This window comes from Dunckerocampus dactyliophorus, chromosome 19, assembly GCF_027744805.1.
Source record: "Dunckerocampus dactyliophorus isolate RoL2022-P2 chromosome 19, RoL_Ddac_1.1, whole genome shotgun sequence".
Taxonomy (NCBI): Eukaryota; Metazoa; Chordata; class Actinopteri; order Syngnathiformes; family Syngnathidae; genus Dunckerocampus; species Dunckerocampus dactyliophorus.
In genome coordinates, this window is record NC_072837.1 from 18,989,219 (window position 1) to 19,006,478 (window position 17,260).

Consider the following 17,260-nt stretch of genomic DNA (forward strand, 5'->3'; position numbering starts at 1 on the left):
GCGTCCGTGTGTGAGTGTGTGCGTGCGTGCGTGTGCGTGCGTGTGTGAGTGTGAGAACAATCCAAATGAAGTCATTACTTAGAGTCTGGATTTTGTTACGAGTAGCGGGAGTTACGCAACACACGCAGTTGGACATGAAGAATAAGTTTGACCACAGCAACCAGAACATCTTCTATGATGGGAAAATAATTGATTCATGTATTAATTATGTGTACTTAACTGCTGATCATTTAGGCAACATGGAATGCACTGCTTGTCCACAACCAGCAGAGGCGCTGTTCTACCTCTGCACTTTTTTGGGGGGGGGGAATTTAGCCCGTCATCCGCATCCCTTATGTGAGACATGAACATACATGGCGTTCTCTTTTCTGTGCCTCTAAAGGTATGCAAAGAGGCAGCTAAGAATGCACGTGATGGGACGCACCTATCCCGCCCATGAAGCCTTCTGAACAAACCTCCAAAAAGCTCCATTAAGTTCTTACATGACTAGCTATAGCATTGCACTGCCAATAATGGAACTCTCATGAGCTGCTTTTGTTGTCATTGTTATATTTGTCCAAGCAAAAGGTACCTTTAGTTGTGTCAGGCATTCAAATCCACAAGAAACTGAAGGAACAAGGCTGATCTAATCATCATTTCCATGACTGTACATACACATTATTATATTATTATAAATGATATAAGTTCATTTACATATACATATACCTGATTTGTCCTAACATTGCCACTATTTCTCTGATTAGAATACAATTTCATATTGTGACTTTCTTCTCGTACAATTGCAGCTGCTATTCCATTTCTGCTGTCGTTGTTTCTACTTTTTACCTTTTCCAGCCACTTCAACTTTGTTTTCCTTCCTCTTTAATCCCATCATATTTTAACCTTTTTCCCATAACATTATCATTTTTTACCCAACCTAATTTTTCCAAACTAATCAGGCCGATACAAAATTATCCGTGCTGCAGGGCCGAAGCCGACTTTGAGAGAATTCAAAGACTGCGAGCTACTTTGAAAGCAAACGCGCCTAATGAGCAAGCGAGCTGTCAACAGCTCACAGAGGGAAAATTGTTTTAGTTGTGAAGCATTTAATGTGGCACATCCTACAAATGCGTATAGACGAGGTTAATTGCCAGATGAGAGGGAACATCCTTCCTTGGAAGCTGAAAGGATGCATATTTGCTGTGCTTATACACGCACACAATATGGAACACGTCCTTTGTAATGTTCATCCGCCTCTTTAAACAATTTAGCTCACTTTACCTTTTCAATGAAGAGAAATGAGACATTAAAAGGACATCATGGACGGCTTTGGGTTTCATATTCCACACTGCAAAGCAATGGGGGGCAGCGTATTAGCAGGAAGCGACCCGCAGTCTAATTAGTGGCTTTGCAGGGCTCACCTGAGGGTTCCAGCGTTAAAAATAGTTGCTGAAGAAGGAGCTCGAGTTCTGGGGGATTGCTTGTCTTTGAAATGTGACATTGCAGAACACCCCGAGGTTGCATGTTACATGAACGGCCCACGGCACATTCAAAAAATAGAATTTAACAAGAAAATTAACAAAAAAAACATCAAAAATTGAAAAAAAGTCAAAATATGAAGAGAAAAAGTTGGAATCTACAGAGAAAAAGTCCTAGTCTTACGAGAATAACGTCGTCACGCTATCAGGAAATATAACCTCATTTTAGCAGCATAAAGTTGAAATATTAAATAAAATAGACAACATTTTTTTAAAGTTGTAATATTATGAGAAACAAACAAAACAACAACTAAAGTTAGCATTTTTGGAATAAGTTAGAATGTTACGACAATAAAGTCAAAATATTTATGGGAGTAAAATCATAATTTACAAGAAGAATGTTGGAATTGTTGGAAAATTTAAAAAAAACGAGCAGAAATGGAAAAAAACTGCTGTAATCTTACAGGAATAAAGTCAAAATATGAAGAAAATATTTTACGAGAATAAAGTCATCATATTACGAGGAAAAGTAATGCCATTTTAGTCGCACCGAGTTGAAATATTAGAGAGAAAAACATTTATTTTTAAAAGTCGTAACGTTACGAGAAACAAACAAAACAATAGAAATGTTAGAATATTAGGTTGGGGAAAAAAGTTCTAATATTATGGGAATGAAGTCATAGTCACCAGAAGAAAATTTACTCCAAGAAAGTTGAAATAGTTGGGAAATTAAAAAAAAAAAATGCAGCAGGAATTTAATTTTATAATTTTACAAAAATAAAGTCAAAATAAGAAGAGAAAAAAGTCTTATTCTAACAAGAAATAAAGTTGCAATATTACGAGAATGACCTCGTAATATTATGAGGGAAAATAATGTCATTTTAGTAGCATTTAAGGAAATCACGTTTTAAATAAAGTTTGAAAAGTTGGGATATTGTGAGAAACAAACAAAACAAAATAAAGCTGTCAATTTTTGGAAATAAAGCAAAAATATTACAAAAAGAAAATTTACTTGAAATATTTGGAAAATTAAAAAAAACAACAATAGCAAAAATGGGAAAAAAGAGCAAAAAGTGAAGTTGATGGTAATAATATTTAAATAATAGTAATATTATGTTTTAGAAGTCATAATATCATTAGAAACAAACTAAACAACTAAAAGTTTTGGAAATTTAGTTTGTGGAAAAAGTAATAATATTATGAGAATGAAGTCCAAATATTACTGGAATAAAGTCATAATTATGAAAAATAAATAAAAAGAATTTTAGGAGAATAAAGTCAAAGTATTATGAGACAAAAGTTGTATTCTAATGAGAAAAAGGTTTTTTACAAGAATAAACTTGTAAACTTGAGGAAAAATCATGTCAGCATAGAGTTGAAATGTTAAAGAAAAAAAAGTGTTTTTAAAAGTTGTAATATTATGAGAAACGTACAAAACAAAATAAAGTTGTCATTTAAAAAAAAAAAAGGTTGGGGGGGAAAAAGTTCAAATGCTGTGGGAATAAAGTCCAAATATTATGGGAATAATGTCAGACTACCAAAAGGAAACGTACAAAGCTTATTTAAGAAGAAAGCTGAAATGTTTGGAAAATTCAAAAAACAACAGCAAAAAACGGGGGAAAAAGAGCAAAGAGTGAAGTTGATGTGAAGAATATGCTTTTCCAGAGATGAACTACGAGTACATCTACAGTAACGTGTTAGCATATCTACTGTACGTGTGTTGCTTTACCAAATATCAACGTGGCAAAGTTGCATCCTTTCATTTGCCACCACGTGACCCTCGCTGGGAATAAGTCCGGCTCATGTGACTACGCTAACTTGACATTTTTGCCATTTTTGACGTGGTTTCTTGCATGTCAACAGATGGGACAGCAGCGCTGGTGGGAGCAGGAGATTCCCGTGGACGGAACGATCAACAAAGGCCAACTCATGACTCACAACCTGACCGAGCTCATCAAGCCCGAGTCTTACGAGGTGCGTCTCACGCCCATCACGCGCTTCGGCGAGGGCGACTCCACGGTGCGGATCATCACTTACAGCGGTGAGTGGAGGGAGGGAAGGAGGGAGGGAGCGATGGAGGGAGGGAGGGAGGAGTCTCCACAAACACGGAATCGCATGAACTGCACTTATTATTCAGCAAAACATCAAAAGGCATCAGCGCGTTGATGGTGTTGGCGGCGGTGATGCGCTGGATTATGGATGATATGCAAGCCAGGGCCAGGGAAAAGTCAAGTCATTAAAATAATTAGAGTTGCGTGTCAACATCGTCAGTCTTCAGCAGACGGCAGCTGGAAGTCAGCTCGCTTTGCTTCTCTGCCCGTCTGAGCCAAATGAGTGTTGACGGAGCGACTCATCCCGTCTCCTCCGTGACCTTTATTGGCTGAGTCAGGTCTGGTTTCTTTGCATGACAGGTCAGAAGCACTTGAACGCACCGCCTGAGTCGAGCATTTAGTTTGGGTCAAAGGAGCAAACAGATCAGCCTCCGCTCCAGCCTGCCTTCATTCCAAACACTCCACGTTCTTCCGGCCGCACGCTTCTCGTCAGTGTTTTAGTGGGATTTCGCACAAAAATAGACGCAAAGTCCTTTGGATAAAACTCTCCCGTGTTTGCTTGAAATTTGCCTGAAGGACAAATTGTAGGGACTGCTGTTTTTAAGGACCTGCGTCAAGCATTCCAGTCAAAGATCCTTTTTCTGGAGTTTTTCAGGACCTACTCCCAAAACTCATCAAAGATGCTCTATATGACAGGAGCACTCTGCTGTTTTTAAGGACCTTCTGCAAAAATGCTGGTCAAAGATCCTCTGTATGACAACAGCAATCTACTGTTTTTGAGAACCTCCTGTGAATACAGGAGTCAAAGATCCTCTATATGGCAGGATTTCTCTGCTGTTTTTTGAGGACCTACTGCAAAAACTCTAGTCAAAGATCCTCAACTCAATATGACAAGAGCAATCTGCTGTTTTTGAGGACCGACTATGAATATGTGAGTCAAAGATCCTGTATGTGACAAGAGTGATCTGCTGTTTTTAAGAACCTTCTGCAAACATGCTAGTCAAAGATCCTCTACATGACAAGAACGCTCTGCTGTTTTTGAGGACCTTCTGCAAAAAAGCTGGTCAAAGATCCTCTATATAACAGGAGCCCTCTGCTGTTTTTGAGGACCTAATGCAAAAACACTTTTCAAAGATCCTCTATATGACAGGAGCACTCTGCTGTTTTTAATAACTTGCGAAAACGCAAGACAAAGATCCTCTATATGACTCAGCTGTTTTTTTAGAACCTACCGCGGAACCTACCTGCTGTTTTGAAGAACCTTCTGCAAAAATGCTAGTCAAAGATCCTCTATATCTGCTGTTTTTGAACACTTAATGTGAAAACTGTTGTCAAAGATCCTCTGTATGACAGGAGTGCTCTGCTGTTTTTGAGAACCTACTGCGGAAACTGTAGTCAAAGATCCTCTACATGACAAGAGCGATCTGCTGTTTTTGAGGACCTACTGTGAATATGTGAGTCAAAGATCCTCTATGTAACAGGAGCCCTCTGCTGTTTTTGAGGACCTAATGCGAAAACACTTGTCAAAGATCCTCTACATGACAGCAGCACTCTGCTGTTTTTAATAACTTGCAAAAACGCAAGACAAAGATCCTCTATACGACTCTGCTGTTTTTGAGAACCTACTGCGGAAACTGGAGTCAAAGATCCTCTATATGACAATCTGCTGTTTGTGAGGCCCTACCATGAATACGTGAGTGACAGATCCTCTGCTGTTTTTGATGACCTGGAAGCACGAAGGGTTAGCGTCTTTGAAGGCTCTGTAAACCATCGAGGGGGGCGGTGGGGGGAGGGGGGCCTTGCAGAATGGAAGTTTGCAAAGAGACGTTTCACGAGGAGAACAAAACACCTGCGGAGACGTGAACAGATGCTCAGGCGCTCCGCGAGCAAGCAAGGAGATCCCAGCGCCGCTTCGCTAACGTCGTTTGCGGCGCGGCGGCCCGAGCGAGCTGAATTGACCGGGATTGGATCCAATCAAAGAGGAAGGAAGAGAATGGAGGCTAATTAAGGCGGCGAGCGGCGCAGAAGGAGCAGCCAGCCAGCCCAGATAGCACGGAAACAAAGATTCTTTATTTATGAAGGAAAGCAGAGAGCCTCCCCTCGTGTGCCAACGGCCTGCCCAACCAGAGACCGGACTAATTATCACTCTAGGGCCGCTCTCGTCTCCCACGCGCTGCCGAGCGTCACCAGCTAATGGAGGTCTGAGAGAAATCCGCTCCGCTCACACTGCTACTCACTGCTCCTCCCTCATGGCCGCCGTAGCGCCGCTCCTTATTACCTCGTAAAAGACGCTATTTATATCCTCCTTTGCTCACGTGCGCACTTCACCTCGTCTTCACGCATCTTTCAAGATGTAGCGTAGTGGTGCTCCTTCAGAGTATCTTTTACACAAGATGGCAGCACAAGAGCAAAATTTTAGTTATGTCGCATATCAAGTTGACTGATAGATACTTCGTATCTTGGGAAACTGATCTCCAAGATAAATATGGCACATATCATGTCTACCGATAGATACTTTATTGATCTCCAAGATAAATATGTCACATATCATGTCTACCGATAGATACTTTATTGATCTCCAAGATAAATATGGCACATATCATGTCTACCGATAGATACTTTATTGATCTCCAAGATAAATATGGCACATATCATGTCTACCGATAGATACTTTATTGATCTCCAAGATAAATATGGCACATATCATGTCTACCGATAGATACTTTATTGATCTCCAAGATAAATATGGCACATATCATGTCGACTGCGAGCCTTAAGGGACTAGCACCAACGGCTAGCATTTGTTACCAAACGTAGTTTTAAAGAACAGATTGCATTTTAAAAAATTTCTATTTTTCCACAATTATGAATTCAAATGTTTTTTTAAATACATTTCTAAAAATAAAAATTGTTATGATATTATTAAGGATAAGCGGCATAGAAAATGGATGGATATTATTATTATTATTATTATTATTATTATTGTTATTATTATTATTATTATTATTATTATTATTATTATTATTATTATTATTATTATTATTTGTAATTATTTTTAAAAATACAAGTTTATAAAAATCAAAATTACATTTAAAAAATGCGTCCAAATAAAAATGATCAATCTGGCCAAGTAAGCTTTTAACAATTATGAATGAACGTGCAAAATGAATAAAAATAAAAATGATCATTCCAGCCAGATAAGATTTTCACAATTCTGAATGAAATTGTGTAAAATTGATGTCCGTCTGCTACGCACCTGCACGCAGGTGCACATGCAACAATTTCGGAGTCGTGTTGTTGCGATGCATTCAATGATAACCAACCTTAGTAGCTAAACTTTGCCAAAAGGGTATCATTACGACAAACATTACTAATGCATGTGCATGGGTGTGTGTGACGTGGGACGTGGGACATCAAAGTCTTCTTCAAGTATTTTTTGGGGGGAGGGCTATCAACACCTGAACTAGGAAGTACGACATGTTTGTTTTTGGTTGGATGGCTTCATTTGGGAAGTGGAGGCTTTGTTGTATGCATTCATTTTCCTCGCAAGCAAACACGGTGTATGGCGTTTTAGCATGGTAGCATGGCTAAATGTCACATGAGTGCAAAATACTTTAGAGCATTCACTCGACACAACACAAAGCAGCAAAAAGCCTGATTGTCGCCCAATGACACAAAAATGACTCCAGACCATTTCCACCGAACGTGGAGGCCAAAAGAAAAGGGATGACATTCTCAGGATGTAATGCTTTCATCTTAAAGGTCTCCAGTGATGCTAAAGTGATGTTTCAATGACCTGCTAACAGTAATGTGTGTCCCGGGAGCCTGTTCAGGAACACAAAACCTGAGAAGAAGCAAACCTCGCTCCCTCATTTGGAGGGAGGAGGTCTGCAAAGTGATATTTTGACTTTATTCTCCCAAAATTACAGCTGTCAACTTTCTTTTGTGAATCTTGCAATGATGACTTTTTTCCAGCAATAGTTTGACTTTGGTTTGGTTTGGTTTGGTTTGGTTTGGTTTAGTTTATTTGAACATGAAGGTTACAATGGAATACATCTCGTGAATCATTCTTTGACAGTTCCACATGTCCAAAAGGAGTAGGAAGAAGCAAAGCTTATTTAATCCTACCCCCCATCCATTCTACATCTAGTACAGTACATGTAGTTCACTTCCTGGATTCCATGTCATGTTTTCAGTGATAGTCAGGATAACACATAATAGATAACGGTGAGATAACCCTCCCCCCAAAAAAAGAGAGAACATTCATAATAATGATAATAATGATGACAATACTAAATAAATAAATAAATAAATAAGAACAAAGCTTTTTTTTTTTCCCTTTCCTTTTTTTTTTTTTTTTTTTTTTTTTTAAACACAACAAAGAAAATTATAAAAAAAAAAAAAATAAATAAATAAATAAAAATAAATAAATAAATAAAAAATAAAATTTAATTAAATTAAAAAAAAAATAATAAAATAAAATAAAATAAAATAAAATAGAAAACAAAAAAATAAATAAAATAAAATAACAAACCTGACAGAACAATCAGGACTCTTCTGCCTTGTATTTAGCAAACATCAACTGCTTGTATTGTTTTTTGAATTTGCTCATCTCTGTACATTGTTTGAGTTCTTTACTCAATCCGTTCCATAATTTAATTCCACACACGGAAATGCTGTGGGTTTTCAGCGTAGTTCTCGCATATAAATGTTTTAGGTTTAATTTTCCTCTAAGATCATATTTCTCCTCTCTGATTGAGAAATACTTGATTAGATTTTTGGGTAACGAGTTATTATTAACTTTATACATTATTCTAGCGGTTTGAAAGTGTACTAAATCTGCGAATTTTAATATCTGTGATTTTAAAAATAAAGGGTTTGTATGTTCTCTATACTTGGCATTATGAATTATCCTCACAGATCTTTTTTGCAGTACAGTGAGTGAGTGAAGATTGCTTTTGTAATTATTTCCCATATCTCCACACAATACGTTAGATATGCTAATACTAGGGAACAGTACAGAGTGTGGAGTGATTTTTGATCAAGAACATATTTTGCTTTATTCAATATAGAGATATTTCTTCTCGTAACATTAGAACTTTATCCATAACTTTATCCGGACTTTAGCGTCTGGTAAACACAGAGGTGGCGGCGTCTGTGTTTACGTAAACAAACGGTGGTGCACAGACGTACAGACGATGGAAAAGTACTGCTCACAGGACATTGAGCTGCTGATGGTGAAATGCAGACCTTTTTATTTACCTCGTGAGTTTAGCGCTGTGTATTTAACTGCTGTTTACATCCCACCACGAGCTAACACTGCTAATGCACTAGGCCTCCTGCATGACATCATTGATAAACACGAGACCAAACACCCAGACGCTGTATTTATTATATCTGGCGATTTCAACCACTGTAACCTCAAGACTGTCCTCCCCAAATATTACCAGCATGTGAGCTTTCCCACAAGGGAAAATAACATCCTGGACCAAGTCTACTGCAACATGAAAGGTGCTTTGAAGGCTGTTCCAAGACCCCACTTTGGAAAGGCCGACCACATCTCTATATTCCTTTATCCAACATACAGACAACTTCTTAAAAAAGCTCCCCCTGTAAGTACAGCAGTTAAAGTGTGGAATGAAGAAACTGATCAAGTACTTCAGGACTGCTTTGGCTGCACAAACTGGGATGTGTTTAAAACTGCAGCGGGGAGGGAAGATTGTACTGTTGATTTGGATGAATACGCTTCTGCTGTTACTGGCTACATTAGCACATGCATAGAGACTGTTACCACCACCAAGTATTACAGAAAATACCCTAACCAAAAACAGTGGATGAACTGTGATGTAAGGGCTAAGCTACGTGCTCGTTCGACTGCATTTGTCATGGGCACCGCTGATGACTACAAAAAGGCCAGATATGACCTGAGGAGGTCCATACGGGAGGCCAAAAGACAGTACAGACAGAAGCTGGAGGGCTACTATTCCACCTCAGACCCTCGGCGCATGTGGGCGGGGCTCCAGCACATCACAGACTATCGACAGCAGAGTAGCGTAGCCACGTCCAGCCAAACCACACTTCCTGATGAGTTGAACGAGTTCTATGCCCGCTTTGACACCCAAACTCCTGATGAGCAGAGAGGGTGGCTGGACTTGGGGAGCACACAGGACGCACCTCTCATGGTGACATCAGCTGATGTGCGCAGGGTTCTAAACAAAACAAACCCACGAAAAGCAGCAGGGCCAGACAACATCTCAGGACGTGCACTTCGGGTTTGCTCATCAGAGCTAGCTGATGTGCTTGCTGACATATTTAACCTGTCGCTTGCACAAGCATCTGTACCGACCTGCTTTAAGTCCACCACCATAGTGCCCGTACCCAAGAAGAGCAACGTGACCTGCTTGAATGACTATCGCCCTATAGCACTCACTCCTATTGTTATGAAGTGCTTTGAAAGATTAGTCATGACCCACATCAAAAAGAGCATCCCGGCGGCAACCGTGGACCCTCTACAGTTTGCATATCGCCAGAACCGGTCCACGGATGATGCAGTCAACACTGCCATCCACACAGCCCTTTCTCACCTACAGGGCCAGGACACATACGTCAGAATGCTATTTATAGACTATAGCTCTGCTTTTAATACAGTCAGCCCCCACAAACTCACAAATAAGCTCCTCACACTTGGCCTGTCTCCCTCCCTCTGTAACTGGGTGTTTAACTTTCTCACAGGCAGGCCCCAGTCAGTCAGAGTCCACAACCGCACATCCAGCTCAAGAATTGTGAGCACTGGGACCCCACAGGGGTGTGTGCTGAGTCCGCTCCTCTACACGCTCTTCACCTACGATTGCGTGGCCTCCCAGAACAACACCAGCATCATTAAATTTGCGGATGACACTACAGTCATCGGACTGATCACTGGTGGTGTTGAAACATCATACAGAAGAGAGGTGGCGGACCTCATAGCTTGGTGTCGTGATAACAATCTCCTTCTCAATACAGATAAGACTAAAGAGATGATCATTGACCCAAGAACAAGGGAAAAGCAGCCGCATAGACCCCTGTTTATTGATGAGACTGAGGTGGAGAGGGTGAAAACCTTCAAGTTCCTTGGCACACACATCAGCGAGGACCTCACCTGGTCTCACAACACCCAACAAATCATCAAGAAGTCCCAAAGGAGACTGTACTTCCTGAGAAGACTGAGGAAATTTGGCATGTCCACCACAATCCTGAGTTGCTTCTACAGATGCACTATGGAAAGTGTCCTTACCGCCTCCATCACTGTTTGGTACGGTAACTGTACAACACGTGATAGGAAGGCACTCCAGCGGGTGATCAAGACCTCACAGAACATTGTTGGGGCAGCCCTCCCCTCACTGCAAGACATTTATACATCTAGAGTCCTACGCAGAACACACAACCTCATCAAGGACAGCACACATCCACAACACTCATTATTCACACTCCTACCGTCAGGCAGGCGCTACAGAGTTTGAAGTCCAGGACCACAAGGCTGGCAAACAGCTTTTACCCACAGGCCATCAGGCTCCTCAACGAAGCACTCGCACACGCCGCACGCAACACACGCACACACTCATAGCACTTTATTTATTTATTTATTTGTATTATTTACTTGTATTAATGTCTCTTCTGTTGTTGTTGCTTAATTTATTGGTATATATGTTTATGTGTTTATGTTTCTTATGTTCTTATTCTTTCATTTGTTTTCTTTCTTTTCTTGGGAGAATGAACAGAATAAGATTTTCATTGCATGGTATAACTGCTGTTGTACTATGCACATGACAATAAAACTCTCTTGAATCTTGAATCTCTTGAATCTTGATAACCTTATTTTCCAAAAAGTACAACTTTATTTGTTGTTTTGTGTCTTTGTCATAACATCGTGACTTCCAACTTTATGCTACTAAAATGGGGTTATTTTTCTCCTAATATTATCTTGTTATTGTCAGTAGTTATGACTTTTTCTCATAAAATTTCCCATAATATTTTGACTTTATTCTTTTCCACAACGTAATTTTCCAAAAATGACAGCTTCATTCATTGTTTTGTTTGTTTCTCCTAATAGAAATAAGAAGGTCTTTTTTCTTTCATATTGCAACTTGTTACTTTTCCTCATTTTATCAGTTTATTGTTATAAAATTGTGACTTTTTTCTCGTTTTCTTTTTCCCATTTTTAACAATTCCAACTATTTCTTTTAGTCAATTTTCCTCTCCTCATTCTGACTTTATTCCCTTAATATACTGACTTCATTCTCATAACATTATTACTTTTTCTGCAACCTAATTTTATTTTATTTTTTTACTTTTTTAGTTGTTTTGTTTCTATAATATTTTAACTTTTTAAAAAAAACTGTCTTTTTTTATTTGAATATTTCAACTTTACGCTTCTAAAGTGATGTTATTGTCCCTCATAATATTATGATGTTATTTGTCATAAAATTACATTATTTTTAACTCTTTCAACTGTCTTTTTTAAATGTTCTTCTTGTAATTCTGACTTTGTTCCCGTAGTGTTTTGACTTCACTCTCGTCACATTCTAACTTTTCAAAAATAAGGTCTTTATTCTTTCATATTTCACGTTGTTGCTACCAAAACGAGGTTATTTTTCCTCACAATATTACAACATTACTCTCGTGAAATTAGATTACAACTTTTTTCCCTTGATATTTAGACTTTATTCTTGTGGAATTGCTGCTTATTTCTTATTTTTTTTTACTTTTCTTGTTAAATGATATTTTTAGAATGTGCCGTGGGCCATAATGGCCCCCGGGCCGCACTTTGAACACCCCGGTATTGGACTGAAAATGCACCGAATGCATCAATAATAATAATAATAATAATAATAATAATAATAATAATGTGTAAGAGTGGTGTGGGGCGTTCTGAAGGTGTGCGTGTGTTTGTTTTGGAGCTGCTATAAAAAACGCCGAGTGGGTTTGTTTACACAAAGTACAGTGTGGGATGAAAGCGTGCGACCTTGGCTGCATGGCTGCATGCAGGTAGAAGCCACACGCTGCTGGATTCTTTGACCTTCAGTGCAATTCAGTGAGCTTGTTTAGCCGCCATCGCGCAGCCAGGCAGGCCCATCATGCACTTGGAAAGGTGGTTGTGGTGTCCCCAGCTGCAGCGTGATGGATGGCCGTGCCACCTGCCAACAATAACGACTAACTCAGCACCTGCTTCACCTTTTTAAGCCTTGCGTTTACGCTGGCATGCGCGGCGCACGACGGCAACAGCCTGGAAATTGCATCCAAACTGCGTTGGAAGTCTGAGAGTCAAGCGCACTCGCCACGACCGCTGTTATCTATCGGCACTCGTGCCAAGGTTGGCAAGGTTGGCAAGGTTGGCAAGGTTGGCAGGGCCGTCCAAGGGTTTTTCCAGCCAAAATGAAAGGATCCAACTTTGCCCCTGATATTTTGTAAAGCAACCTGTGAAGTTGTGCAGCGTATATTTCATATCAGCTTTGTCATGGACGGTAGCTTACGTTACGTTACGAGCAACTTCACTCTTTCTCCCACATGAAACATCTGGGATGACTTTCACAAATAGCACATTTCTTCTTTCACATTTCTTCTTATGAGTTCATTCTTATAAAATGTAGAAAACAACCATCTTTCTCGTAATATTTCTGTATTATATGAAATATAAATATTCCAGCTGATGTTTTTATTTGCAATTGTCCAACTACAGTACAGTTTATACATTTTGTTCTTGTAAATGTGTTATTTATAGATGAACTTTTATTGATAGATACTTTATAGATCTCCAAGAGAGTTTTTTGGTCATTATGGATTTATTCTCATCATATTTTGACTTTATTCTCACATAATTATAACTTTAGCCCAACCTTATTTCCCAAAAAGGACAACTTTATTTGTTGTTTTGTTTGTTTCCCAAAATATCACAACTTTCTTTCAAAAAAAGTTGGATTTTTTCTTTACTATTTCCAAGTCTATGCTACCAAAATGAGATTATTTCTACTCACAATGTTATGAATTTCTTCTCATAAAATGGTGACTTTTTTTCTCGCTAGAAAACGACTTGACTTTATTGTCCTGAAATGACAGCTGCTTTTTGTCCATTTCTGCTACTTTTTCAGCTTCCTTCTTGTCAATTTTCTTCTTGTAATTATGACTTTATTCCCATCATATTTTGACTTTATTCTCACATAATTATAACCCAATGTTTGTCATGAACAACGTACTTTTTCTTTCATACTTCCACTTCATGCTGGGAACATGACATTATTTTTCATAACTTCATAACATTCTTGTAAAATTACAACTATTTCTAATTAGATTTCAACTTTTGTTCTCTTGCTATTTGGACTGTTCCACTGATTTTTCCACTTTTGCAGCTGCTGTTTTTCATTAGTTTTCCAAATGTGTCAACTTTGGGCTGAAATAAGCCTTTCTTTTCGTAATAACATGACTTCATTTCCAAGACATTTTGACTTTATTCCCATAAGATGATAACTTGCCAACTTTATTTTGTTTAGTTTGTTTCTCATAAGATTATGACATTAAAAAAAAACATTTTCAACTCTGTGCTACTAAAATGATAATAGGATTTTAGTTTCTTCTCATAAAATTGTGGCTTCTTTTGCTGTTAGTGTGCGACTTTATTCTCTTCATATTTTGACTTCTTCTTGTCAAAGTCCTACTCATTTTTCCATTTTTGCTGTTTTATTTTTTCTAGTTGGAGTTTTCTTGTTAAATGCTATTTTTAGAATGTGCCCCGGGTCAATAAAAACACAAAACACACACCACCCAACCCCCACCCAGCCCCCCCAGTGTAATTCTTTTCTTTCGGTGCCATCAGCGCCGCCATTTCTCCGCTTGTGATTATTTGTGGTGGCGTGCATGTACTTCCGCCATCATCAAGCGCTCTTAAAGACATTAATTACCGGCACCGGCAACTCATCATCTCAAAGGATTATTTGATTTTTTGGCAAAGGTCAGTGCGATGATTCGTTGTCAGCGGACAAACACTTGAGCGCACACAGCGGTAAATGAAGCCATGATTCCTGCAACATAAGCGTTTGTATGTGTGTGCGTGTGTGCGATGGTGTGTGTGTGACGACGTGTGTGTGTGTGTGTGTGTGTGTGTGTGTGTGTATGACCAGGAAGTGTGTTTGCTGAGCTTTAAAAACCACAACACAACTTAGATTGTTATTCCAGATATTCAACCATAAAAACATAATGGGAATAATAAAAAATGTGTGAGAGAAGTACAATAAAATATGATTGCAGCAGTAAAAGGTATTGTTGAAATAAAACGTACGTATAAAGAGTTATTCAAGCAATTGTGTGTCGTAAATTGATGTTTAGAACAGCTTCCAAATCACACCGTATGTATGCTACACGCTAGCGGTGCGTTTATATTAAGGAGAACAGCGGCTCCGTCGTTGCCGTGGCAACCATACATACGTACAAGCCGCTTTCACGGTCTGAAGATTTGGGCGGACCAGCCTGGACACCCCCGGAGCTAGCATGGACGCTAACGTTAGTGTGCAGTGTTGCAAAAGTTGCAATCATTTTCATGTTTCTTGAATTTATTTATTTTTACTTTTGTGTGTTTTTAATGACAGTTTTATATCTTTTTATTATTTTCATTTTTTTAGAGTCATGTATATTTACTATATATATGTTACTATATATACTTTTATATGGACTTCCTTTTACATTTACTTTTTTTTAGTATTGCATATTTTTTATTCCACTTGTATGTTGCATGTTTTCATTGTTTTTATTTTTACATTTTTCAATTTTATATGTAGTTTGTACACTTATTTTTACATGGTCTTCCTTTGACATTTTTTTGTTACTATTCTGTATTTTTAACTACACTTTTATATATTTGTAATAGTTTTTTTAGTTGTATAGTTTAGTTCATTTAGATTGTTTTATATGGCACATTTTTAATTACACTTGTATATATTTATTTCTAATGTTTATTAATATGTTTGTTACATGTGTATATATTTTTACATACATTTTCTTTTATTTCTTTTATTGTGTATTTTTAATTACCATTTTTTTTCACTGTTTTTTTATTTTTATTTTTTTTATATTATGTATTTTTTACACTTCTATATGTTTTTACTTGGGTGTTTTTTTTGCACTTTTACACATTTTTACATGGACTTCCTTTTACATTTAGATTGTTTTCATTTTGCACATTTGTAATTACTCTTGTGTATACTTCTTTCTAATATTTATTAATATAGTCGTTACATGTTTATATATTTTTACATAGAAAAATACACAATATAAAAATATTGTGTATTTTTAATTTCCCATTTAATAAATTGTTTTTATTGTTTTTTTATTTTTATTTATTACATTTTTTACACTGTTTTCTTTTCTATTGTGTTTTTTTTACATTGTGTATATGTTTTGTAATTATTTCTTTATGAAATGACATGAATGAATTATGAAACAGTGGGAGAGAGAATGAAAATAGAAAAAATAATGAGTTGCAGGGTGAAGCTAGAGTACTTTAACAAGTGTAAAAAGAAGGTAAGCACTTGCTGTGCTAGTTTTTAACAGGAGTACAATCGTGTACTTCAGTCCACAGCTTGATGACTCCTGCAAACATGATGTCTTGCATGTCATGCGTGTCCATGTTGGATGCCTCAGGAATGCGAGTAACCATGTTGGACGACGCGCGTCCTCGGTCTCAAACCCTTCAGCACAACTTTGATGGTTGGCGCCCGGCCATCCCGCGGACGCTCGGCGTGGCTTTTTGGACGGGTGCGCCGCTTTGTCAAACAGCCGCGGGCCGGCCGGGCAGCGAGCCGTTTGCCAAAATGAAGTCCCCGCTCGCTTCGCTTTGTGTGTCAGTCAGAATGAGGCAAACGCGTAAGAAAGGCGGCGTGCGTTAACGTGGTTACCGTTTGCACTGAGAAGCGTCCGCGTTTCATCGCCTGGTTGCGACGGAAAGACGCGTCTCCACGAGAAAGGCTTGCATCAACAGCAGATGTATTCCAGCCGCTGTTTGTTTTCACTTATCCCTTTTAGTTGTCAGCTGTAAATTGGAAGTGAAATCCTCTTTGTGGGTGTTAGCGTGTGTGCGCACACGCAAAGCAGCAGCAAAGTAGCCTCTGGGCTCGCTCGGCTCGAGAAGACGCACGACTCCAGCAGACACACTCACACAGCAGCCAGACAGGTCCCAGGTAGCTGCAGGTAGCAACAACAACCACCGAAAAAAGATGGAATAACTGACAAGAAAACGTATTATCTATCTATCTATCTAGGCACGGTGCTGGAGGAGAGAAGGGGGGGATGGGAGGTCTGAGGCTGCAAGGGGCCATTTCATATATTTGCTGCACAAGTGCGCTGTGCTGCAGTGCTATTCATTCTGCACGCTCCACTGTGGTTTGGATTGGCAGCATAAAAGATTATTAAAGCTTTTATACAATCAGCTCACACCCGCGCTGGACACACTCTAGGCTGCAAGGCCGCAAGGCTGCAAGACCGCAAGGCCGCAAGGCTGCAAGGCTGCAAGGCTGCTCACTGGACACTCCATTAGGTACACCTGCACAAACCAACACACACATACAACATTCTACCTTACATACATACATACCTACATACATACATACATACATACATACATACATACATACATATACATACATACATACATACATACATACATACATACATACATACATACATACATACATACATACATATACATACATACATACATACATACATACA

General features: G+C 38.7%; 1 protein-coding gene across 6 annotated transcripts in view; it reads left to right on the plus strand.

Annotated features, from left to right (window-relative positions):
- Window positions 1-17,260, plus strand: part of LOC129171932 (MAM domain-containing glycosylphosphatidylinositol anchor protein 2-like) — a 215,218-nt gene that overhangs the window by 162,319 nt on the left and 35,639 nt on the right. For 5 of the 6 annotated variants that reach the window (XM_054761097.1, XM_054761096.1, XM_054761100.1 and 2 more), the window contains one exon: window positions 3,321-3,498. In XM_054761097.1, the coding sequence (XP_054617072.1) occupies window positions 3,321-3,498 (178 nt within the window). The remainder of the gene's footprint in view (window positions 1-3,320; window positions 3,499-17,260) is intronic. The other variant, XR_008566863.1, reaches the window with a different exon arrangement.